The 26,844-nt window shown below is 38.4% G+C and overlaps 1 protein-coding gene across 1 annotated transcript in view; it reads left to right on the forward strand.

Moving 5' to 3' along the window:
• LOC127410698 (serine/threonine-protein kinase PAK 6-like) overlaps positions 1-26,777 on the forward strand; it is a 38,825-nt gene extending 12,048 nt beyond the window's left edge. Inside the window, exons 2-9 of the mRNA XM_051645871.1 lie at positions 8,876-9,099; positions 12,329-12,994; positions 15,525-16,058; positions 16,194-16,327; positions 19,176-19,302; positions 19,502-19,627; positions 19,738-19,872; positions 23,682-26,777. Coding sequence (XP_051501831.1) covers positions 8,896-9,099; positions 12,329-12,994; positions 15,525-16,058; positions 16,194-16,327; positions 19,176-19,302; positions 19,502-19,627; positions 19,738-19,872; positions 23,682-23,849 — 2,094 coding nt within the window. The 5' untranslated portion in view covers positions 8,876-8,895 and the 3' untranslated portion in view covers positions 23,850-26,777. The remainder of the gene's footprint in view (positions 1-8,875; positions 9,100-12,328; positions 12,995-15,524; positions 16,059-16,193; positions 16,328-19,175; positions 19,303-19,501; positions 19,628-19,737; positions 19,873-23,681) is intronic.
• The last annotated feature ends 67 nt before the right edge of the window (positions 26,778-26,844 follow it).

Genomic DNA, 26,844 nt, shown 5'->3' on the forward strand with positions numbered 1-26,844 from the left:
CAGATAGAATGATGGATGGATGATGCATGGATAGGATGGAAGAATGGATGGATACTGTACTATTGGCTGTACACTTTGATTTGGTCTTTTATTTCTCTAAAATAAGTGTTCTGTTTAGGTCACTGTCAGTCTGTATCAAATGCTGTCATTGTATCAAATCCGGATTAAATGCTGTGACAGTGAAAACAGATTAGTCTTTTCGAAAGCTGATATTTCCACTTTAGCTGCAGTATTAAATGGATTATGGTCCACAAGGGATAATGTTCTGGACAATATTAAGATAAAGAAATGCTGATATTGTTCTTTTCCTCAGATTAATGGATGACAACAGCTTTTAAAATGAAGAGTAAAACACATGGATTGATTGATATCTGATTTTCCAATAATACCAAAGGACATGTTTTTTATGCTAAAAAAAACGAATAACTCATTGGAGTTCGGCCTATCATTGAGAAAATCTTAGTAATGTCTAATTTGAGCATTTTCAGGTTTTTCTGATTGCTTAAGAAGTAAAAATGGCATTCATAAATATATAGCTGCAAGCAGCAGTTACGGGGCTAAGCATGTATGATTGGACATTACTGATTATGATTTCAAGAAAAGCAGTATAAACAACCTAATATTGTAATATGTAGCATAAAGTAATATTGCTTACATTACAATGTTGTAGAGTAATAAACTGTAAAAATTACTTATAATATTGCTTATATTACAATGCAGTTTATTCCAACTTTTTGCTGAGAGTGTCCCTAGATGCTAAGATTTGGTGTAAATCTGATATATAGCCTAGGAGGAGTTCGCAAAAGTAGGTCAGCATGACCCAAGGAATCTAAAGAGAGCAATCACAGGACGATAGGCCAAATTAATAAAACGTTACAAGCATTCTTTCACATTTAATTATAACTTCTGACTAAAAGGTGGCCCCATATTTTAGAGGTATACCCCAGGGCATCGTGCCGATGAGGCATACCAAGTTTCGTAATGTTTTAAAGGTGCTATATGTAATATTTTTACTGTACTAAATCATAAAATGAACATAATATGTCATTAGAGAATTAGGAAACATGCAAGGTTGAAATACTGGCTTTGATAACAATGCTACAGCCAGTATATTCTACTTTGAAGTTTCCATTCCGGGCCAGAATTTCTGTTTATGTTTTGGCCTGTGTGATCCCGCCCACTGCCCACTCACCAATAGTATTTCAGCACCGCCGGGTTGCCAGATTTGAACAAGTTTGCAGGCAAACAACACTGCGTACTGCAGCCATGGAATCCAGCAAACGAACTGGATCAGAGATAACAGATTCCACCCGACCTAAAAAGCCTCCCCATCTGTCTAAAAACCACCATGACCAGAGGCGTAGTAAAACAAGGATATATATTGGAGATGCCTTTGGAAAATGGAGACAGCTTAAAGCCCAGAAATCCTTTATAATGGATACTGAGTTGGCTAATTTGCGTGTGAACATTCTGGCAACCCGCATGAGCTTTGAGTGTGGGGCGGGGCAGACAACTTGCAGTACCCATTTCAAATGCTTGTTGTCAATCTTACATATAGCACCTTTAATGCTTAACGCATTTGTAAAATACAGCTTTTTATGACAATGTCGAAAATCGGCGACATAGGAAAATTAGGTCTCATTCGAGTCGTTATGCACCAAGGCAATGATTTTAGTCCAACTATTCATTAGTTATAAGCAAAATTCTTTTTTTTCATATTTCCTGACAACTAAGCGGTGCTGCGCCGAAACTTTGCAGGTACCCTCAGGTCATGTTTGTGATGGCATATAGCAAGTTTTGTGTCAATACGCTAAAGTGTTGCGAAGATACAGCCTCAAGTCCAATTTGTCATGCTCGCCATCAAATTCGTTGTTGCGGTATACAAAAATGCTACGGTAAATGGTTTCCTTATGACTTCCAAAACTTTTTGTGATGAGTATTTTTTAGATGATCCGTGCAAGGTTTCGAGCAAATCGGATATATGGTCTAAGTTATTTTTTCTGAAATGTAAAAATGGTAGAAAATATAGTGGGTGGAGCTTCAAAACAATGTGACTTCTTGGGAATCGGCATGACCCAAGGAATCAGATGAAAAAATAATTTTGTTTCTAGGCCTTCAAATGTTATTGGCAAAAACGTGTGTGCAGTTTGAACAGTTGGTGGCACTAGAGATTTTAAGTTAGAGACCCCAAATTTGGGTCAGTCACATTTGAGAGTGTCCTCTATTAGTGTGCCAAATTTCACCATTTTCCTACATACATTTCTATGGGCTGTCATAGACTTCAAGAGCAGAAGAATGATAAGAAAACAGATACAATCGATGCCTACGCATCTTCGGTGCTTGGTCCCTAATAACCAGCCACATATGGCCAAAAAAACATTGATGATCTTGATGGAACATTCAACATCACAAGCTGATATTTCATAGATGTGAGGTTTCAAAAGAGACAGAGAGGTTGGGGCTATGTGACCGTTTTCTTAAAAAAAAAAAAAATCAATAGCTGTAAAAACAAAACAGAGATTCCAATATGTGTGTTTGGTGCGTAAAAATGCTGTTATCAGCTGCTACCAGTGAGCAAACTAACTTCGATTACATTTCTTAACTGCTTATACAGGGAAAAGAAAGGAGAAATATTTAGCTTGCTAATGCTAAAGTGAAATACAGTATGCTATCTTTGGCTATGTTCAGAACAGCATACTACTATACTATACTTTCACTATTACTACAGTATTTAATCTAGTTTGTGTTGTTAGACCTTCTAGCATTTTTTAAGCATCTGTTTCATCACTCACCATTTGTTTGAACAGACTGCCAAGACTGAAGACTTTTTTTTTTTTACACAAAATAAAAAATGCAAAATAACCATTTTTATTCCTAAGATGCTAACTGAATGCCACTTGCTGAATTTAACATGCAACGTGAGGGAAATCATGAGACGTCAATGTAGCATAACTACAGTTTGAAATGTTTATTGTGGAATAAGGCCTACTGATTCACTTTTTAAATAAATAGTATGCAGTATACAGTACATACTGCACATTATTCAATAAGTAGTAAGCTAGTATTCCATTCCAAACACGCCATTTGTTTTAAAGATCAGACTGATAGATGAAGTTCCTGGATTCAGTTAACACACACAGATCAATATTCGTCCCGAGACCTCATGAAACAGAAACAGATACTCTTACCATCTAGAGAAGCCTTTATTCCCAAAGGGCAATTAGTTGAATTGGTATTTATTGTCATTGTCAGGTTGTTATTATCCATGTAATTGAAGGCATGTGACTGCAGTTTCTATACGTTTTACAACAATGTGTGCTGTTGCTTCCAAAATGCAACCCAGAGGAAGATTATATCACTCAGAGGTTGTTCTTTCATTGCTCTGGAGACTCAGTTTTGTATCATTAATATCAACTTTATCTTAGATGTTTCTCCTAAAATTCCTTAGGGAAAAATGTACACTAATGAGTCAATTGCAAGTACAGTAAGTAAATGAGTAAGTGTCATAGCCGTCTAGGAAAAGCAATCGATATATTAAAGAGATCTCATTTGGGATATTTTCCTTCCAATGAGAATAGTCATTAATATATTGCAAAAATAGTTTTTGGGTGATTTAGCTTAAGGGTGGTAGATGGTGATTTCAATCTAACCCTGAACAAATCAGTCAGATTTAGTTGTTTTATGAAGGGGTTTAACTGGAACGCCTTCAATGCCGATGTAAGTAAGGGAATTACATTGGGATATCCTAGAATTTAACAGAAATGTTGCCTCTCTCAGCTGCTGATGTAAATACTGTCTTTCTATGGTTTCTTTCTTCTGTGGAACACAGTAATAGATGTTAGGAAGACTGTTAGCCTCAGTCACCATTCATATTCACCGCATGAACACGTTCTTATATTAAAAATGCTTGATGCAGCAAATAAAGGTTTACTTGACACAGCATCTAAAAAAATGCAGTGTTAAGCGTGCAGCATATGCAAACTATTTGTATAATTAAATGCAGCCTTCACACTATAGGACAACTCACAAACTGCTTATCTGGAGGTGAGGAACTACCGTCAAATTCACAAAGGAAACTAAAAGGGCTTCAATCAGTATAAAAGCTTAATTTAAATAGATGTGTAAAATTTAAGAAATTACAAGAGAAATACAGTACTACTGTACAGTAAAATGTAATACTCAATTTAATATTATTTATCTATTTATATTTAAGCAATATCTCACATGCAAGAATGCTGTACTGAATATATATTTTTATAGTAACACTTTACAATAAGGTTGCATTTGTTAAAATTAGTTAACAATGTTAGTTTCAACATATACTCAAATGTTTTAAATTTAAAGTTATATATGTTAACATTGTTAATGCATTATAAACTAACATGAATTAGCACTCAACAATTGTTTCCTTATAAATTAACCAAGATTAATAAATGTTGTACAATAATATTTTTAATTGTAAGTTCATGATACCTAATGTTAACAAATACAACCTTATTGTAAAGTGATATAATTTTATCAGTGTTTTTATTTATACTGTGCTCTATTTCGTTTATATGCTCTGTTGTGAAGCACTTTATTTGACCAAAAATAATGCTGTGTTTTAGATTGTGCTGTAATCAGCCCCACCAGGATTTCGCGACACTTTTCCTGATTATTCCGGCACAAAATGACTGAATTTGCTTTTCTCAAATATTGCGTTTTTTTTTTTTTTTGTGTTGTTTTGCAGCAAAAACTCACAAATCATCATTGTAAACGTGTAATTTGTGTCAGTGACGGTGTAAATGCAATTAAATGTAAATATTTTTGTGCACAATAACTGAATATGCAGTTAGCAAGCAAAAAAGAAATAAATACATAGAAATACCATACATTTTGGTGAAACTTGTGATATGGCTACTGTATTGGAAGACCCGTAAATAATTTTTGTATTACTGTAAAATGTTCTAAAAAAATTATTTCTAAGGTTAAAATAGACCTACAATAAATCTGTAAACTGAAAACACAAATGATGATTCAGTAATTAGGCCTGTTGCGATTATTACATTGTCTGATGCAGAAATCTGCTATATGGCCATATATGAACATATACAATTACAATTGATAAATTTGAGCATTTATGTACATGTTTAAATTCCACAAGTATTTGGAAAAAATATATGTTACATACATACAATGGCAGTTTTTGTAATATTTTTAAATATATGTTGCATTTATGTACTGTACATTTATTTTCATATCAGTGAAAACCACATATGAACATTTATTTAATATACAAGTGTTTGCCATATATTGAAAATGATCAGATTCTTTTTTGTTTTTGATTTTCTCCCATTTTCTTCCCAATTCGGAATGCCCAATTTCCAATGTGCTCTAAGTCCTCGTGGTGGCGTAGTGACTCGCCTCAATCCGGGTGGTGGAGGACGAATCTCAGTTGCCTCCACGTCTGAGACCGTCAATCCGTGCATCTTATCACGTGGCTTGTTGAGCACGTTACCGCGGAGACGTAGCGCGTGTGGAGGCTTCACGCTATTCTCCGTGGCATCCACGCACAACTCACCACGCGCCCCACCGAGAGCGAGAACCACATTATAGCGACCACGAGGAGGTTACCCCATGTGACTCTACCCTCCCTAGCAACCGGGCCAATTTGGTTGCTTAGGAAGCCTGACTGGAGTCACTCAGCACGCCCTGGATTCAAACTCGCGACTCTAGGTGTGATAGTCAGCGTCTTTACTCAATGAGATACCCAGACCCCCTAAATTATCAGATTCATACTGTATGAAGCACTTCAAATTCTAAGCACATTTTACTATCCAACTAAGTGAATTTTAAGCAAAAATCAAACATGGAGGAAAGTGATGGGAAAACGTCAGATTCACGGTTTATGCGGAAAAATATTGCGTAAATTATATCAAATTGCAAGCTACCACAAATAATTCGGATATTGATTGAATATGCAAGAATTCTTGCGATTGCAAAATCCTGGAGGCACTGTGCAATATAAGCACTTAATTATATTAAAAATAATGCAATGTTATGCTGAAAATTAGCCTAATTGTTCTATTTTCATTTGATTACATTTTTATGAATTCATTTGATTAAACACCCTTTTGATGATAAAGTTGATTTAAACGTGAAAACAAGCAATTCAGAAAAAATAACATGGAAAACACAGAATTTGAGGGAAAAAATAAACCAGAATTTAGAAAAAATAAAACTGATTTCATAGGGCCCTACTGTTGTGTAATGGGCCCCTGAAAGAGCAAAATATTATATAAATCTGACGAGAGTCAAGATCGTTTTGTAATGGCCAGTATTTTCCTCACCTGAACACACTTATCGTATCTAAACTGGAAAAAAAGCTACATCAAACAAACAAGGTCACTTAACATCCTTACCTTTCAGAAAACCCATTGGCAAGAAGACAATGACATGAATGGATGTTTTCCCCAGACGAGAGAATGAGAGAGAGAGAGAAAGCTCATGGTTAATTGTGTTATTAGCAGTCCTTTAGTGTGATGGGAGGTCAGCTGCTTTGAGAGTCTTTTATCAAGTTAATGCACTTTGAACCCAAAGGCACGAGCCACAGGCCATCTGAGTTTCCTGTCTGTCATTTACAGGGCGGCCTGTAAGAGTAAGCCCTAATTGAGTCGAGATACTTCATTTCACATGTGAACACACACACAGACAAGCACAGAAAAAGCCTGCGATGTGCAAAACGGCCAGACCAAAGAAGATTTAGATGTCAGGCAGAAACGATGCTTTCTTTACGCATTAAAAATGCTGACATTGAATTGGGAATTATGTCTGTGTTGGATTTTCTATTCTAAGAACAAATGTGATGACTTATATTCCTTTTGCCTTGATGCAACACATTTTGGTCAGCTTTAGTGTAACGGTGATATGCAAAAAAGGACTGACAAAAATAGAAAAGCCCCTATCAAAAACAACCAAAAAGTACCATGGTAATTTGATGTTTGTTTGGACATATATATATATATATATATATATATATATATATATATATATATATATATATATATATAAATTAAAGCCCTATATATTATTTCAATTCTGTCACACTAAGTTTGGAATTGATAACTGGGTACATTCATGAAGAATCACTCAGTTTCTGTGTGCCTTAAGTATTATCGTTATCAGAGGTCGACCGATAGTGGATTTTACCAATACCAGTATCTAAGGTGTTGTAAAAGGCCGATAACCGATTAATCGGCTGACAGTTTTTTAAAATTGATTTATATAATGTTAAAAACATTTACTTAGTCTGTGCTTACTGTAACGGGCACAGACACATAGGCTTCAAAAGTCAAAAATGAATAAAATCCTACCACCCCTGGAGTCACGAGTTCGAATCCAGGGCGTGCTGATTGACTCCAACCGGGTCTCATAAGCAACCAAATTGGCCCGGTTGCTAGGGAGGGTAGAGTCACATGGGGTAACCTCCTCGTGGTCACTATAATGTGGTTCTCGCTCTCAGTGGGGCGTGTGGTGAGTTGTGCGTGGATGCCGCAGAGAATAGTGTGAAGCCTCCACACGCGCTACGTTGCCGCGGTAATGCCCTCAACAAGCCACGTGATAAGATGCGCGGGATGAAGGTTTCAGACGCGGAGGCAACTGAGATTCGTCCTCCGCCACCCGGATTGAGGCAAGTCACTACGCCACCACGAGGACTTAGAGCGCATTGGGAATTGGGCATTCCAAATTGGGGAGAAAATTCAGATGCAGTTTATTGTTCAACCAAAATCCCAATTTGGTGCATAAGGCAGGACCTTTAACTATAAAGCTCAAAAACACATGGGGACTCTTATTTTAAAATGACAGATATATATATATTAGGTGAGGTTTAATAAGGAAAAAGGTTGATAATTATTAAGATATACATTTGGAGATACGATATATAGACTGATGGAGCACATTTCCATATAATCGCAGTTTTCCTTGCATGCCCTCACTTCAATTTAAAACTTGATTATATAATCAAAATAACAAAATATGCATTGAAGTGAGGATACAAATATAGGTGAATATTGTCAATGATGAAAGATTTAGATACAGCACACAATGTTTCCGTGGTTGTTTTTATTTCACCTATAGAGGCCGCTGTTATACTGTAGAATCAAGCCGTTCTAACACAGCGGAATAAAAAATAAAATAAAAATAAAAATAAACTATCGGCGACTATCGGCATAGATTTTTGCCGATAACCGATAGTTACTATGGTAACACCTAAAGTATATGCATTTTACAAGGGTCTGGAGTACAACATTGCAGCATATTATGGAATAATATTAGTGAAATGTATTGATTGCCATCTTTATTCCTATTAATATATCCAATATCCATTAAAATATCCATTTATTTATTTTTTATTTTCTCCCCTTTCCTCCCCAATGTGGAATGCCCAATTCCCAATGCGCTCGAAGTCCTCGTGTTGGCGTAATGACTCGCCTCAATCCGGGTGGCGGAGGATGAATCTCAGTTGCCTCCGCGTCTGAGACCATCAATCCACACATCTTATCACGTGACTTGTTGAGCGCGTTACCGCGGAGACATAGTGCGTGTGGAGGCTCATGCTACTCTCCGCGGCATCCACGCACAACTCACCACGCGCCCCACCAAGAGCGAGAACCACATTATAGTGACCACGAGGAGGTTACCCCATGTGACTCTACCCTCCCTAGCAACCAGGCCAATTTGGTTGCTTAGGAGACCTGGCTGGAGTCACTCAGCACGCCCTGGATTCGAACTCGCGACTCCAGGGGTGGTAGTCAGCGTTAATACTCGCTGAGCTACCCAGGCCCCTAAAATATCCATTTGTAAACATTTTCCTCACGTTTCTTTCTTCTGAAAGGTCTCTGCTTGTATCTGACAATGTTTCGCAAAAAGAAAAAGAAGAGGCCAGAAATTTCAGCACCGAAGAACTTTGAGCATCGTGTTCACACGTCTTTTGATGCGAAGCGAGGAGTCTTCGTCGGCCTTCCTACACAATGGCAGAGTTTAATCGAGAACCTCCGCAGACCCAAACCGATGGTGGACCCGTCCAGAATAACACCAGTGGAGCTCAAACCAAAGAAGGTGAGAATTACATACATTACAAATGTCGGGAAATATTCAACATTACTGCTGGATTGCATATCAATTACAATTCAATTCCATTAATCAATTGTTTGCTTAGGAAAGAATCGCTATTACTGTTGCTCATAGATAAGGTTAGTGGAACAAACTCCAAACACTAAGTAAAAAACTTTAGTGTGTAACTCGTCCTGCACTGTTTTGTTACGGACATGAATGGCACCTCAAATCATGCAGTTTGTTGAGGAGAGGAGTGTTGTTACTTTTCTAAGCAATCAGTTTTCAATTTTCACCTGGCCGCCAATAAAATGGATAAAAAAAATCCCTTACAATAAAGGAGCAACCTAGCTACATAACAATTTCAAATATTTATGTACATGTGAGCCTCCCTGCTCTCCAGATTTTAAAAATCCTTCTGGTCGACCACTTTGTCTGTTCTTTCTTGACGGGTCGTGGATAAATAAGGATGTCGGAGGTAATAAAAATGAAATCTTTTTAAAATCTAGTTTAAAACACGTCTATTAAGTTTGTAGAAATTTTATCTTCGAGTCCATGTTTTTTATTTATTTATTTTTTTTTAATTTTTTTTTAAAACATCTACAGTATAACATTTTTGTCCAAAAAACAAAATAAAATAAAAAATGATGTAATGACTTAAAAAATGTCATGTGGTGTAACCTTCAAATAAAAGGTATTAAAGCACTTTTTTTGCACCTTGAATAGATGAGAATGTGCACAATTTAATCAGTAATTTCAAAAAAGTTTTCAAATTTATTTTCCAAAGTACAAAACATTTGTAGTCACTAATGACTCACAAATATCAAGACATTTTCTTAGGGTTGCTCCATTTGACCTGAACAATATGTGCATTTTCATAAAAAAATGACAAAACATCAGATTGTTTTTTTTTTTTTTTTCAGATATTAAAAACTTCACACAGTCTCTAAAGTGGTCCTCTCTATTTAAAGTGTTTTTTTTTTCTTTTTCTTTTTTTATGGGCACATGACAACAAAATGGCAACCATGCTGGTAACACCAGCAAAACATTTTCAAATGTTTGTAATAATATATTTAATTATTATCTGTATTATTAGTATTTTAAAACAAAATACATTTTTAAAAGAAATAATAATAAAAGATTGTTCTTCATTATTCATGCCAACATTTATTTTTTCAAGAATTTCAGCTTTTAATGAGACTTTTTTTCCTTTTTTTAAAACTATTTATTTGTTACTGTCTCTGGTCTGTTATGCCACATGACATTTTTACTTTTAATTCTTTAATTATCAAAATTACTTTAAACTAAATAGTTATATACATGTTTGAAATAAATAAACAAATAAATAAAAATATACAGTATATATATATATATATATATATATATATATATTTTAACAAAATTGCTTATTCATAATAATAATAATAATAATAATAATAATAATAATAAAAGATTGTTCATCTTTTTCAAGAATTTCAGCTTTCAATGAGACTGACATTTTTATTAATTTTTTTTACTAATTGTTTTTAACGAAATTTTTTACTTTAAGCCCTATAAAAAATATCTTAATGAGTTTGAACTCAGTAATTGATAACATGTTCATCATAGAAGAGATGTAGTCAAGTAATTGTTTTGTGTCAATTTCATTTTTAATAACTTAATCGATCTAAAAAAATAAATAAAATAGAATCACGTCATTGACCCATAAACCTTATTCATGCTAGCACCATCTTTTAATTTTTTATTTAATTTTTGTTTTTGATTTTCTCCCCCTGTTCTTCCCAATTTGGAATGCCCAATTCCCAATGTGCTCTAAGTCCTTGTGGTGGCGTAGTGACTCGCCTCAGTCCGGGTGGCGGAGGACGAATCTCAGTTGCCTCTGTGTCTGAGACTGTCAATCCGTGCATCTTATCACGTGGCTTGTTGAGTGCTTTACCGCAGAGACATAGCACGTGTGGAGGCTCATGCTACTCTCCGCAGCATCCACGCACAACTCACCACGCACCCCACCGAGAGCGAGAACCACATTATAGCGACCATGAGGAGGTTACCCCATGTGACTCTACCCTCCCTAGCAACCAGGCCAATTTGGTTGCTTAGGAGACCTGGCTGGAGTCACTCAGCAAGCCCTGGATTCAAACTTGCGACTCCAGGGGTGGTAGTCGGCGTCAATACTCGCTGAGCTACCCAGCCACCCCATCTTTTGTAATTAATAGGAATGGACTGTAAGTCTATCCCACACAGCCTCGTTGTCATTCCCATTAAAAATCAAATATGGTGCTTGCATGAATAAGGTCAATATGATAGGAAAAGCAATATATGAGTCATCTTCACTTACAGTAATGTATTAATGCAATATCTACATTTCTATGGCATGCTGACTCAAAAATGATTATACTAGCACCTTTCCTTTCCACACCCAACCCAATGAATGTGTCAGCAAAGCTTGCAACTCTCAATCCAGTTTGAGCTCTTGTCTCACTAGGGACAAGTCTAGTATTCTAGTAGAGAACACAGGTCTTAATCTTATTCTAAGACACTGTTTCCAGCAGTGTAGCACAAATGATGTAGGATGAGTTACACAATGAAGTTTATTCCCTAAGCTTTAGTGATTTAACGCACTAACCCCAAGTACACTAATATGCTCCATGCAAGCCAAATGCTTGAAAGCTTAAGAGCTCGCTTTGGACGTCCTACTTGGCAGAGATATTGAAATGATGACTCAGAATCAACGCTGCATGTTCATTGCAAATGATGCACAGAAATGACAGGACGCTGCACTGTTATTCTGGACTATTTTACATGAATATTGCACCTTTGTTCGCTGGCAGAGATGTTGTTAAAACACATATCACTCATCCTTTTTCTCTACATCTTGGTTTATGTCCGTCTATCTCTGAATGTGCCATGAGCTCTTATAAAAATGTCTATTTTCTAAATATTTATGTGTACCTCACATCACTTCCGTCAAAGCAACCGTGAAAGAAGCTCTTGACAACTGTCAGTATACTTATAAAATACTGCAAATTTAAAATACAGACACATGGATGTCATGTCTTTTCAAAGAGATCTGAAATATAGATCAGTGACAGGACACTCATTTTTGTTGTCCAAATCTATTAAATATAGAAAGTGTGATTTGGAGTTCATCGGCACCTTGGTGTATTCACATGCTCTTTAAATAGCAGCTGATTTCAGTTCACATTAATCAAAATCTCCCTCTCATCCTCCGCAGACCATCGTGCGAGGAAGTATGATTGGCCACGGAGACTACATCTCAGCCGTGCTGTCAGACATGAACCGCCTGTCGGTCACCAGCTCCAACTCTCTGCGCAAGAGCAGCCCGTCGGCACGCAAGAGAGCACAGTCGCTAGGCCGCCTCGGGGAGGTGAGCGAGGGTGACACGTATCAGTATGAAGGACTGGAGCCGTCTCGGGATGAACCGGACGCTCGCTGGGGCGACAGGTCACGGATCATCCACAGTGAAAGCGGGACACCGTACATGGGTCTAAAGAAAAGCATCACGCTGCAGCCCAACGGCATGCTGCCCAGAGCAAAGTCCACCTATGAGGTCAGCACGAGCTCTTTGGAGGGGCCTCCACCTCCTCCGGTCCTTCCCGCACCTCCTCCACCCCCCATCCCAGTCCCAGAGCCCCTCAGAACTATGTATATGGGTGGAGATGTTGGGAGTCCAACCGAGAGACTCATGATGAGAAGAGAGTTTCCCATTGTGTTCACACACAACCACAGACCCATTACCTATTTCTACAGTCCCACAATGCCCATGCAGCAGCCTCACGGAGACAGCGGGGGTCTCACTCCTGATATGAGAACTGCAAACAGACTACTGGTACACCTGCAAAACAGCCCTGGGAGACCGTACTCCTCATATGACCTGAAGGTAAACAAACATGCGTTGTTCGAGGCTGTCTCGCTTAAATTCATACTAACCTAATTGATGGATTTTACTTTAACACGTTCCAGGTCTTACTGCGCATGTTTCATCACTTCTCATATAAACTGTTGCATTAACTGTAGTTTTAGCACAATCAAAGGTGAATAAATGAAAAAGTCTGGCTCTCAGTCAAATGAATTAAACTAACATGCTTGCACCAGATATCTGACTCTGTGCCATAATAAGAATCCAGAAGCTTTTTCCTTGGAGTTCAGAACTTTTCTGATAGCTATCTTGTTTTTTAAAGGAATATTCTTGGTTCAGTACAAGATAAAGCTCAATCGACAGCATCTGTGGCATAATGATGATAACCACAAAAATTAATTTCAATTATTTATTGTTGTCCAGTTTGCCATTATAAAATGATACAGTAGTATTATTATTACTTTGAGGATTTGTTGTATACAATAGTAATATATTCCTGTCTTATTTACTTTCACCTGGTGCTTATATTCTGACGCTGAGGCTGTATTTTATGTAAGCATTGTAGGCAACATTCATAACTAACAATGCGGCCCCTCAGCACACTAGACATTGCCGTTTATCAAGCGCTGAAATTTGCTTGTTGCAGAACAATCTGGAATAATTTTAACAGTCCCCTCTTTGCAACCTGAACTTGTTCAGAACGTTAAATCTTTGTGACACCTGTGCTAAAAAAAACAATCTAGACACAGTTCAAGGACTGATACAGAACGCAGGTGTTTCGGCATGCATTTTTGAAACCTGAAGCTCTTATTAACTTGACACAGTGTCTAAAAATGTGCCAGTCCTCCATGAGACACTGAAGAAACAGCGAGACGTGGTGCAGCAGGTATGGACGTTCGTCCAGTGCATGTTTATACAGGAAAACAATGGCAAAACAGAGCAGACGCAGGCAAAAACACGTTCGGTGTGAACAGCCCCTAAATCATCCGTTTGGGCGTATCTGTGAGTGAAAGCGCGTGCGAGAAAAAACTTCGGACGGCCTATATATGTTTTCATAAATTACAAACCTGAACCCTACTTAAAAAATTCAGCTGTCCCGACCCCAGTGGCTTCTAACGTGAACCGCTCCAAGAGTGCTGTCGCCCCTCAAGCATTTTTTGCGGAGCTTTCCTACCGGGGTGTCCGGGGCCCCACGCAATTGCGTGGTTTGCATGGTGGTTAAAACCGCTACTGCTTACAATGGAAGTCAACGGGGCCAATTGTTGGAGGGTTTAAAGGCAGAAATGTGACGCTTATAATTTTATAAAAGCACTTACATTAATTCTTCTGTTAAAACTTGTGTATTATTTGAGCAGTAAAGCTGTATAAATCGTCATATTTATGGTCATTTCAGAGTAGGGGTGTGCAACATCTGGCTTCAGGGCCATATTGGACCCACGAGGTTGTTTGAGAACTAATTTAAAAAGCAAACAATATAGCCATGATTGCATTAACTGCAAAAAAAAAAAAAAAAAAAAAAAAAAAATGTTACAAATAATTTAATGGGGCCTGGGTAGCTCAGTGGTAAAGATGCTGGCTACCACCTCTAGAGTTCATGAGTTCAAATCCCAGGGTGTGCTGAGTGACTCCAGCCAGGTCTCCTAAGCAACCAAATTGGCCCGGTTGCTAGGGAGGGTAGAGTCACGTGGGGTAACCTCCTCGTGGTCACTATAATGTGGTTTGTTCTCGGTGGGGCATGTGGTGAGTTGTGCGTGGCTGCTGCAGTGGATGGCGTGAAGCCTCCACACGCGCTATGTCTCCGTGGCAACGCGCTCAACAAGCCACGTGATAAGATGCATGGGTTGACGATCTCAGACGCAGAAGCAACTGGGATTTGTCCTCCACCACCCAGATTGAGGTGAATCACTACACCACCACGAGGACTTAGAGCGCACTGGGAATTGGGCATTCCAAATTGGGAGAAAAATGGGAAAAAAAATAAAAAATAATATTTTTTTTTTATAATAACAATGCAATATATTGTATGACAGAAAGACCTTTTTTATTTTATTTTCTGTGTTTACATCTGGAAGACGTATTTTTTAGGTGATATGCTCATCTGCAATAAGTCTGTAAGACGTTTCCTCACGGATGTCAACAAGACATTCAGCAGATGTCTTTCAGACGTTTATGATTTAGAATATTTGCAAATCTGATCTTTTTAAGATGTTCAGCAGATGTTAATTAGATTGCGTTCCTTTCCAGATGATACACTCTTAAACAGACATTATGGAGATGTGCGTTTGCTATCTGGGTATAAAACAACCGAGTCCAGCTCGTCCCGGGCACCGTAGTTGTTTTTAATGAATTTGTTACATGGGTTTGCAAAGCAGCCCAAATCGGTTCACGAATCACGATTCAGTCTGAATCATTCAGACATGTTTGGAGCAGTTTCTCACTCATTTAGCCTAACAAGATACTTTAGATTGGAAGAATACAGACTGCTGATCACTCACAGTGGAAAAACAGTCAATGTTGCTATTTATATGTTCTGTGTTTTACAATGATACAGACCGATGCTATGAGGCACCAGCCAGGCTATATGCACAGCGGTACCAGCAGTCCACTCGTGAGTGGCACCAGACCACACAAAACCGTCCGTTCTTCTTCTAGCTACACTATAGGACTCTCATCCAACATTAGTTATCGACCCACCGGTCCAGACCCCTTTATGAGACACTCTGGCTGCCCAAACCCAGGACTCTACCCCAGACAGGACAGCCCGTCCCAGCCCAGACCCTCACCCACCGGTTCCCTGGCCAACAGCCCCCTAGGAACCTGTTCCCCTGCATTCAGACCCCCTCAACACCCCTCTCCACGACCCCCGCCCGACCCGCCCAAAGTGACCCATGAGCAGTTCAAGGCCGCCTTGCAGATGGTGGTGGATAAAGGAGATCCGCGCTCGTACCTGGAGAACTTTGTGAAGATCGGAGAAGGTTCCACGGGTGTGGTGTGCATCGCCTGCGAGAAACACAGTGGACGGATGGTGGCAGTCAAGATGATGGATTTGAGGAGACAGCAGCGGCGAGAACTTCTCTTCAATGAGGTAAAGTAAGGTTGAACAAGAGAACTTTGACCAAAATTATCTTCCTGAATGCTGTTTGCTCTTTTACTGCTCAAAAGATTTAATGGAGCCCTCAGTTCAATATTATGACTAAAAAAGTGTCTGGTTTGTTCACAGGTGGTAATCATGAGAGACTATCAGCACAGGAACGTGGTGGAGATGTTCAAGAGTGCTCTTGTGGAGGAAGAACTCTGGGTAATCATGGAATATCTTCAGGGAGGAGCTTTAACCAACATTGTGTCAGAAACCAGGTATAAAATCAGAACATTTGCATACTGTATACTAGTGACTAGTGACAAGCTCATCATTTATCTAGGAATGCAATTTCTCTTCCTTCTCTTGCATGAGACACAAAGATAACAGTACTGGCAGTTTCTCAGATGGTGTTCGCTTTCAGTGTGTTCTCACTAGCGTTCAGAAGAAATGCCCCACTGTGCCATGGGTGGGTTAGTCTTCTAGTTAAAAGAATACAAGTTCTATCGACAGCAAAGAAAACACACACAGTACAGAGGAATTAATTAAGTGCTTTAACAAAAATATGAGCTTCACATTTCTGCTTTGAAACATTCGGCCCCATAGACTTCCATTCCAAATGCATTACAGAAAATTCGATTTTTGTTTGTTTATATACAAACTGAACAGCTCAAATAACACACATTTTTGTACGGAAGAATTAATTTAGTTTATTTTTTGATTTTCTCCCCTTTTTCTCCCCAATTTGGAATGCCCAGTTCCCAATGCGCTCTAAGTCCTCGTGGTGGCGTAGTGACTCGCCTCAATCCGGGTGGCGGAGGACGAATCTCAGTTGCCTCCGCGTCTGAGACCGTCAATCCACGCATCTTATCACGTGGCTTGTTGAGCGCGTTACCGTGGAGACCTAACACGTGTGGAGTCTTCACACTATTCTCCGCGGCATCCACGCACAACTTACCACGCGCCCCACCGAGAGCGAGAACCACATTATAGCGACCACGAGGAGGTTACCCCATGTGACTCTACCCTCCCTAGCAACCGGGCCAATTTGGTTGCTTAGGAGACCTGGCTAGAGTCACTCAGCACGCCCTGTATTCAAACTCGCGACTCCTATTTAAGTGCTTTAACAAAAACATGAGCTTCACTTTTCTGTTTTTAAATTCTCGGGCACACTTACCCCATAGACTTCCATTGTAAGTTGTTTTGCTGTGAACACAATTTTTGTCATTTTTAACAACTGAGGGACGAGTTGAAATTATTTTCCTTTGGTAATCGGCAGCATGTCGCAGAGCCCGTTTTGAACCCAAAACATCACTTTAAGGTCACGTACATGCCAGTTTGAGGTGACCCGGGTAATGTGATTACAATTTTGTCAGCTTGAGAAATGCACAGGCTGAGGTTACTCCCAAGGGTCTCAGCTTGTAATTAGTGTACTGTAAAGTACTTTGGTTAGCATTAAAAGTGTCTTTTAACATGTTGTGTTGCTGTTATATTTTATTCACACCACAAGAGGGCAGTTAACTCATTAAACTGTGGTGTGGTTTGGTTGTGAGCAAGTATACAGTATGTGAGCTGTCTTGCACACTCTGTATCCTGTGGTGAAAGCTTTCATTTGATTATACAGTCAGATTAGTATATTCTGTGGTGACATGCTGCGGGAATCTGATTAGTGATCTGTTTAGTTTGGTAAATGCAGCTCTCTCTTGTTTGATGAAGGAGTAGTTGTAACATGATCCACACAAACACACTCGGCTCTCTCTGTATGTCACGTCCCTCAGGCCTCAAACTGCAAACTGGGACTGGCATCAGAGAAGCACAAAATCTGACCTGAGCAGCAACACTTTATCCAACAGGACTGATTATACACAGAGTGCCAGAGGGCATAAGTCAGAATAGAACCAGATTAGTTTAGTTAAGAAAAATGGATTTTGGCTGAATTCAGGAATAATTTTTACATTTACAGGTCATTTTATGGCATGAACAATTAATAGGTACTTGCTCGTTGGCCTGCGTCTTATCAAAATCGGTTTCTTCCACATTCTCGAATGTCTTCCAATATTTGATGAAGTGTTTGAAAAGTTTTTTAACTCCAGATAGAGCAAATAGACGCTTACAAACTGAACGAATGAGAGTGATTGCCCGTGCAAAGATGTTAGGGTCTTCTATTAATAAAAAATACAAAAATACATTAAAAGTGCAATTCACACAAAACAACTACCGATACTTGAATACACCTCCACTATGATGAACATGTTTTGACTTTTTTACTGAGTTCAAAGTCACTTTTTTTTTCTGGGACTTAAAGTAAAAAAAGTGGTGTATCATCTAGAGATAGTAACTACTAAATTAAAAGTAATTTAGATATTTTTATGGGGCTTTAAGTGAAAAAAGTAAAAAGGGGCTCATTAAAACCTGAAATTCTTGAAAAAAATTTAGGCATGAGTAGTGAAGAATTTAGTTTTTTATTATTATTTCTTAAAAAAAATTAAGCAGTGAAATAATTTTGTCTTAATAATAATAATAATAACAATAACAACAAAAGAGAGGACCAGTTTAGATCTTTAATACTGTGTGAAATGTATTTAAAAAAATTATATATATATATATTTTTTTTTATGAAAATGCGCATTTTGTTCATGTCAAATGGAGTAACCCTAAAAAACATTTTTTTCAGATAAATCAGATATTTGTCACTTAAAAAAATTAATACAATTTCTGAATAATGTTTGAAAGTGTTTGAAATTAATTATCAAGTTGTGTCCACTCATTTGTATTCAAGGTGCAAGGAAAGTATTTTAACACCTTTTACTGTACATGACGGTTACACCACTTGACATTTTAAAAGTCATTAAAATGCATTATTTTAATAAATAAATTGTATTTATTTATTTTTTGAAAATGCTATAAATGTTTTAAAAAAATGTATGAAACCAACACGGACACAAAGGTTTAATTTCTACGAATGTGACACGTGTGTTAGTATTTATTTTTTTATAGATTTCTCATTTTGTATCACCTCGGACAACCTTATATGCTCAAGCACAAGTCTCTTATGATATACTTTAAAAAAAAATGTATGCAAATATTTCTCTGCATGTCTTTGATTTTGTGTCATCATATATTCAGGTTGAGCGAGGAGCAGATCGCTACAGTGTGTGAAGCCGTGCTGCAGGCGCTCGCGTATCTCCACTCACAAGGTGTCATCCATCGAGACATCAAGAGCGACTCTATCCTGCTCTCACTGGACGGCAGAGTGAGTCTAGCTATCTCTCTGAATCTCATTTTCTCCCATATGAACCTGTTCAATTTTATATCCCTTTTGAAACCTAACTTAAATACACTTACTCCTGAAATTGTTCTTTTAATGCTGTGCAATCTCAGCTGTGATGTAAACACAAAATCATTATAGTGTAGCTGTGATGTCTTACCCTGTTCTCATGTTTCTGATGTAGATCAAGCTGTCAGACTTTGGATTTTGTGCCCAGATCAGTAAAGATATTCCAAAGAGGAAGTCTTTAGTGGGCACTCCATACTGGATGGCTCCAGAAGTCATCTCAAAATCACCTTACGGCACTGAGGTAATAATAAACAGTATGAAAAAAGCGACAGCACTGATTAGATGTCAATGTGATCGTCAGACATATAGAGTTACCATTTATCAAGAATGTGTGTTGGCTGAACTCTCCAGGTGGATGTTTGGTCTTTGGGAATCATGGTGGTGGAGATGGTGGATGGAGAACCTCCATATTTCAGTGAAACTCCTGTGGCTGCCATGAAGAGACTGAGAGACGAGCCGGCGCCAACTGTACGCAACGATAATCAGGTAAAATACAAGGCAAAACTCTCCAGTCAAATATAGTGATGTACAGACAGACATCCATAAGAAACATAATGCTAGTGTATTTCACAAACCACCCGCTGTGTCCGCTGGTATAGTGCTGTGCCATGTACATTTTTAAAGTCACTGTCATTCTTTTCACAAGAATGCACAAGATTCACAAATGCCAACGCTATTTGCCTGGCGCAGTTAGTGTTTCGCTATTACAGGCTTTGCATGGAAATAAATAACAGCAATAAATTCTTGGTGAATTTTCCCACATATTCTCAAAAACTTAAACCAATGATATTTCTGAATTCAGATTGCACTTCAAAAGAAACGAAAGATCAAAATTAATAACGTGAATAACCACCTCCCCCGGCCCCATTTGCCATCACGCAAGTATCCGTTTACGACAACAGGTGGAAAATTGCTAAATAAAATTAGGGCTTTTCACACTAGGCTTAACTCCGGGTTATCTTCATTCTAAACCCTGCTTTTAACCCCAGGTAAAGCCACATTTCACACTTGTAAATTTGAAAGGGGGTTAGCATCGCTTTTTACCCGGGGTTATGAAACTCTGCTCCGAAGCAAGGTTAGCACCACATTTGCGGGGTTAACCCCATATTGCGGTGTCAAAGGTATACAGTGTGAAACGATGCAGTGTTTGAATGTTTTATAAAGTTGTTTAGCAACAGACAACCAATCACATAACTGCTCAGTATTTACCTCATTAAATATTCAAGTGCTTTGTACCATCGCTGAAACTTTCTCATGCTCGTTCTCCATCTGAGGAAACTGATAAATGTAGAACAGTGGTGGCAAACGCAACTGTGATGAAGACACAATATTCCATGTTTTTGTGGCATATTTCAGAAGATGAAAGACAAACAGAGCTGATTTTCTTGGACAGGTTGCGTGTCCGTCGTGAGCTGTATTCGTCCAATCATTGTTACTGACACTGCAAATATGCAAATAAGAACGTTAACCCGGAGTTTACGAATGTACTAGTGTGAAACATTAATTATTAATCCAGGGTAATAATTAATTTATCACACATTATATGTTCTTTGCACATATACAGTGAAATTCTTTTTTTCCCACGTCAGATGATCAGAGTGCAGCATCAGCCATGATACAGCACCCCTGGAGCAGATAGGGTCAAGGGCCTTGCTCAAGGGCCCAACAGTGGCATCTTGGCAGTGCTGGGGCTTGAACCCCCAACCTTCTGATCAGTAACCCAGAGCCTTAACCACTGAGCCACCACTGCCCCATCACCTAAAGTATGAACAGTGTGTAACATGAAACAGGATAACCCAGGGTTAACATTTTCAAGTGTGAAAAGCCCTATTAAGATGTAAAGACAACTATGAATGTTAACATAATAATAATAATAATAATAATTATTATTATTATAATAATTGAAATATAAATAAACATTAGTGTACAATGGGGCTAAAGGCACACCTTAAGAAAAATTAGCTTTTTTTTGGTCACAAATAATTTATGTGAAAAAAAAAAATAATATCAGAAGGTTGTTTTGATTAAAAGATGGCAAGGGGGCCTTTTACCCCACACATGGGGGTTTATAGTGAAATAGTGTAGATTTAGGGGCAATAGTTATAGGGCAAAATTTGTCAACCAATGCAAATCATTTTGAGACAGCAAGAAGCTTTTTTAAATATTATCATTATAATTTTTTTATCCTCTTGTCTCCTATTTTGGAATGCCCAATTCCCACTACTTAGTAGGTCCTCGTGGTGGCATGGTTACTCACCTCAATCCGGGTGGTGGAGGATGAATCTCAGTTGCCTCCACTTCTGAGACCGTCAATCCGTGCATCTTATCACGTGACTCGTTGTGCATGACACCGCGGAGACTCACAGCATGTGGAGACTCATGCTACTCTCCACGATCCACGCACAACTTACCACACGCCCCATTGAGAGCGAGAACCACTAATCACGACCACGAGGAGGTTACCTCATGTGACTCTACCCTCCCTAGCAACCGGGCCAATTTGGTTGCTTAGGTGACCTGGCTGGAGTCACTCAGCACACCCTGGATTCAAACTCATGACTCCAGGGGTGGTAGTCAGCGTCAATACTCGATGGGCTACCCAGACCCCTAGCAAGATGCTTTTTTGAGTAACAAATTAAAATAATGCATCTTCAAAATAACCACGTCATACTGTTAATTTCAATTACATTTGTCATTTCAGAACATCTCAAGTATTCTATAAAAAATGAATCTCTATTGTGATCAGATCAGTCAATGTGAGTCCACTTTGAAAATTTTTCATATCAAATCTACTTCCTCCACTTAAGAAAAACAATGTGTTTAATAGGGGCCTTCCTGCAACAGGGGGTCTTTTTACCCCAAATACCATCCTTTCACTTATCGTGCAGTTATTGAAAAACCTTTGATTTAATCAACTTAAACAAAACTGAAAATGACAAATAAGTATTTTGTCTCCAAATAAATGTGATGATTTCAGTGATTTTCATTAGCTACATAAATGTGCAACATTTCAAATATTAATAAATATTCGATCAAATGACCTCAAAATCAAACTTTAGACATTGCACGCAATGAACTCATGGATCAGGATCATTTTGCAGTGTATCGTGACATACAGGTGTTTAGGAAAGTGCTGTGGGAATTTTTATGCTATTTAGTGTTTTGGGAGAATAAAACTCAAATGTGCCTTTTACCCCGGGTTCTCTAAAAAGTTCACAACCAACATCATTTCTATTAGTTTGTCTACAACAGTTTGTTTATGTTACTGAGTCTGTGCTTCAACGAATAGAAAACACCAGTTAAAAATAATTTTTTCCAGTTTATTCCCTTGCGTTCACCAATTCATGCTGCCTAGTAATTTCCACTGTTATCAAATTTCTGTTTGTATTGCGTTTCGTTAATGCATTTAATGCTGTCTAAAGAAAATGAAATCAAACTCAATTTGTTTTGTTTATGACTGAATCACTTTCATCTTTGTTTCCTAAACTACGCTTTCCCTATGCAATTGTAAGGTTGCTTTATGGGGCTAATGCACGGCATAGTTTTTATTTCAGAAGAAAACTTTAGTTTAATTCCATGGCCTGCAAATTTAAAACTTCTCTTAATGGAGTGGAAGACGAATACAAGTTGATGTCACAAAGCAGTGTGTTTTGAATAAATATACCATTGCATATTTGTTATGTTTGAGTCTAAAGAGTAGGTCATAACTGGAAATTGTTTCATGCTATTCAGAGAGCATGTCCAAATTTTGATTAGTGTCTAAAAGCGTAAGAGCATAATAAATATTGGGCTACTATTTAAAAGATTTGGCGACTTCCCAACTCCATGGTACTGTCATTTCCCGATATACTGTAGCTGATCATCATCTGTCAATGACTGTAGCAATCAGCATCGGGATATTTGTCTGATCGTCCTATCGCCCGGCCCCAAAACACACACACAAACCCAGATGTTAAATATGTGGAAATCACAACGTTGGGACGTTGAAAAAAGTCAAATACGACCGCCTAGCACATGTTTACAAAGAAGAACATCACAGGCAGAAAAGAAACATGGTGAACGGCCCCTTAGGCTACTATAATAGGGTTGTGGTATTAAATTGGCGACCTCAGAAAGCAACTAAAATGACAAGATTCTAAATGCTTCGTACACTGTTTGAAGGAGCTCACATATTATTTGATTAAGGTTTTACTGTAGTTACTTTCTGGCAGAAACCTAAAACTTTCCAACAAGCTCATTTAAGTCTTTGGTGTCATTTGTTTCTCATAAAGCCCCGTGTTTCTGTTTCTGCTCAGGTGTCTCCGGTGCTGAAGGATTTTCTGGACCGTATGTTGATGCGAGATCCACTGGAGCGAGCCAGCGCCACCGACCTCCTGGAGCATCCGTTCCTCCTGCAAGCCAGCTCGCCGCAGTGCCTGGTGCCCCTAGTGGAGCAATACCGCAAGCGCATGTCTCGCTGCTGAAGTTCCCTTCATTAGCACCAGCTCGTTCACACGGAGGCCCCTGAGGGCCCCTCACAGTGTTAGATGCCCTGCCGAGTGGAAAATAAAAACCAGGAGCAAACTGAGTGGCTTTGTTGGGCAGCTAGTCTTCAAGAGTGAAAATCACCTTTTTTTCTTCAGAGGAATAAGGATTTTGGTGGTTGTTTTGGTGCATTTAGGTGCATTAATGAACTCTTTTGGCTAATTTGGTGCCGCTTTTAGTTACTAAGAAGTACTCTCAGGTCTGTTTAACACATTTTTCCCATGCTTAACGACCCCACGAAGTCAGTGAAATTGTGTAGCTTTTAGCTCATATTTGTCAGCTTTGAGGTCATTTGCTAGTGAACTTCTAAACAGTTGCAAAATTAACTTTTAACTCACCAAAAATGAAAATTATTAAGACATTATTTACATACCTTCGTGTCATTCCAAACCCATATGCTATTTTTTTTTTCTTCTGTGGAACACAACGTAGACTTTTTTAAGAATCTTCACATAGATCTTTCATTTCCATACAACAACCGTTTGTGACCACGAGCTGTTGAGCACCAAAAGCACCATTAATGTAGTCCATACCAAGGGTTTTCAAACTGTTTGATGCAAAATAGTAAATGTGATATTATAAAAACATGTTGTATGCCAAATTAAATAACTGATTTTTACATTGTGATTGTATTTTTATTTTTAAATTTTTTTCTCCCCAATTTGGAATGCCCAATTCCCAATGCGCTCTAAGTCCTCATGGTGGTGTAGTGACTCGTCTCAATCCGGGTGGCGGAGGACGAATCTCAGTTGACCGTCAATCCGCGCATCTTATCTCGTGGCTTGTTGAGCGTGTTACCACGGAGACGTAGCACGTATGGAGGCTTCACGCTATTCTCCACGGCATCCACGCACAACTCACCACGTGCCCCACCGAGAGCGAGAACCACATTATAGCGACCACGAGGAGGTTACCCCATGTGACTCTACCATCCCTAGCAACCGGGCCAATTTGGTTGCTGAGGAGACCTGGCTGGAGTCACTCAGCACGCCCTGGATCAAACTCACGACTCCAGGTGTGATAGTCAGCGTCAATAATCGCTGAGCTAACCAGGCCCCCGATTGTGATTGTATTAAAGTAAAATTAATTATACAAATTTTATAAGGAAATTAAATATTTATTTTATTAAGCTGGCAGTGTGTGACTTTTTTCTATTAATATAAGATGTCTAAACCTGAATAGCACTTTTCCCAATAAATATTGTCTCAAAGCAGCTTAACAGAGATTAGTGATGTACTACCGTTTTCTTTTCATAATATATTAAATTAAGTGCAGATTTCTTTTTATTTCTAACTGTTTAAAACTATGACTGTCAATGGAACAATATAATCATGATTAATCTCATGATTTCAGAGTAAAACCTGTGCCAAGTCAAATATGTGGATCATGGATGGTCCGCTGTGGTGACCCCTAACGGGAGCAGCCGAAAGAAGAAGAAGAAGAATCTCATGATTTCAGAATGAAACTGTAATAATGCGAAAATGTTACAAAATGTTACACTTTTTTTTTTTTCTGAAATTTTTTCACAGAAACCCCTAGCGGACCTGTTTGAAAACTCCTGGTCCATACAGCTCAACTCTCGAATTAAATTTGGTGCCTATATGGCACAGGTTGACATCTGATGTTATTGATATTCAACCTGCATGTTACTGGACAATTACGGCAACAGACGGAAGAAATGTGCGCTTGCCAAGCCATTTCATGGGGTCTTTAAAATCCATTTTGCAGATTTCCCTCCAGTACCAGCACCGAAAATGTAAAAAGTCTGCCGATTCAGTGTGGGCTTGAAAGAGACTTTACGCCACGGTAGCCACACGTCTCGACTGTGTTTTCCCACAGCAAACCGATGCTTAAGACTGGCTTGCATGGCTGAACTGTGGCACACTTCGCTTAAATCTTAATTTGAGGAAAGGAAGCTAACGACAAAACTGATGTCATTTGTTTTCAGCACTGACAGGTGCAGAAGGTTTTTATGAGCCATTGTAAGCAATTGTACATATTTTAATGACTTATTATTTTTTTCCAGTGGATTGAGCACCTGCTTTTCAAAAGGGTGCTGTGAATGGTTTGTAAACTGTAAATATTGCACCAGAGCTTGAAAGATTATTCTTTCTGAAACTGCTCCGATTTTAAATCAGCTACTGTAAAAGTGTCATGCGAACAAATAATGCACATAATCATAGTGGGAAACAAACCCATATTTGCATTCATTTGCAATGTAATTTAATTATGAGAGATGAAAGGAAATTATTGTTTAAATTTTGTTTATTTGTGTGTGTATGTGTATGTTTACACTTTGGATGCAGCGTTCATTGGGATATTTCTGCATCCTGTTGTACTGTGACATTTCCAGAATTCTCACACTGTAACTTCATGAGTAGAGAAGAGAGAGAGATTCATTTAAGGGACGTTCACACAGTATGCGCTCCTATTTTCCGTCTCCATGGAACTGCTAAGTTGTTTGTGAATTTGTGATTCAAGAGCAGCAGCAGAGATTACCAGTGAATAATAACTTAAACATAGCACACAATTCTTACTTTTATGCTTTTTTTTGTCCTTTTTGAAGCTCGTCAGTCATGGCATCTCAAGTTGTAAGTAGTTTTAAAAATGTGTCCCAAGACCGCTATCTTCTATTCCATTCTGTTGCGCTCTGTGCAGCTGTTTTGCAAGTACACGTTCTGTGTGAACGGCCCTTTATATTTTGCACAGCTCTGTGAATATGATGTTGAAATGATCAGAGCAGCTGTGAACACACGACTCATCTCACCTTCTCTCCAAAACATGTTTTGTGCGCTTGTGTTGGTATGTTTGTTGTTCATGGAAAGAGAAATATACATACATTTTTTAAACGAATAAATCCTGAATATAAAAAACCTCTATTGATATCAAGTTTATTTCTTCCACAGATGCTTTTTTTATACATATGTTTGAATT

This window comes from Myxocyprinus asiaticus, chromosome 20 (assembly GCF_019703515.2).
Source record: "Myxocyprinus asiaticus isolate MX2 ecotype Aquarium Trade chromosome 20, UBuf_Myxa_2, whole genome shotgun sequence".
Classification (NCBI taxonomy): domain Eukaryota; kingdom Metazoa; phylum Chordata; class Actinopteri; order Cypriniformes; family Catostomidae; genus Myxocyprinus; species Myxocyprinus asiaticus.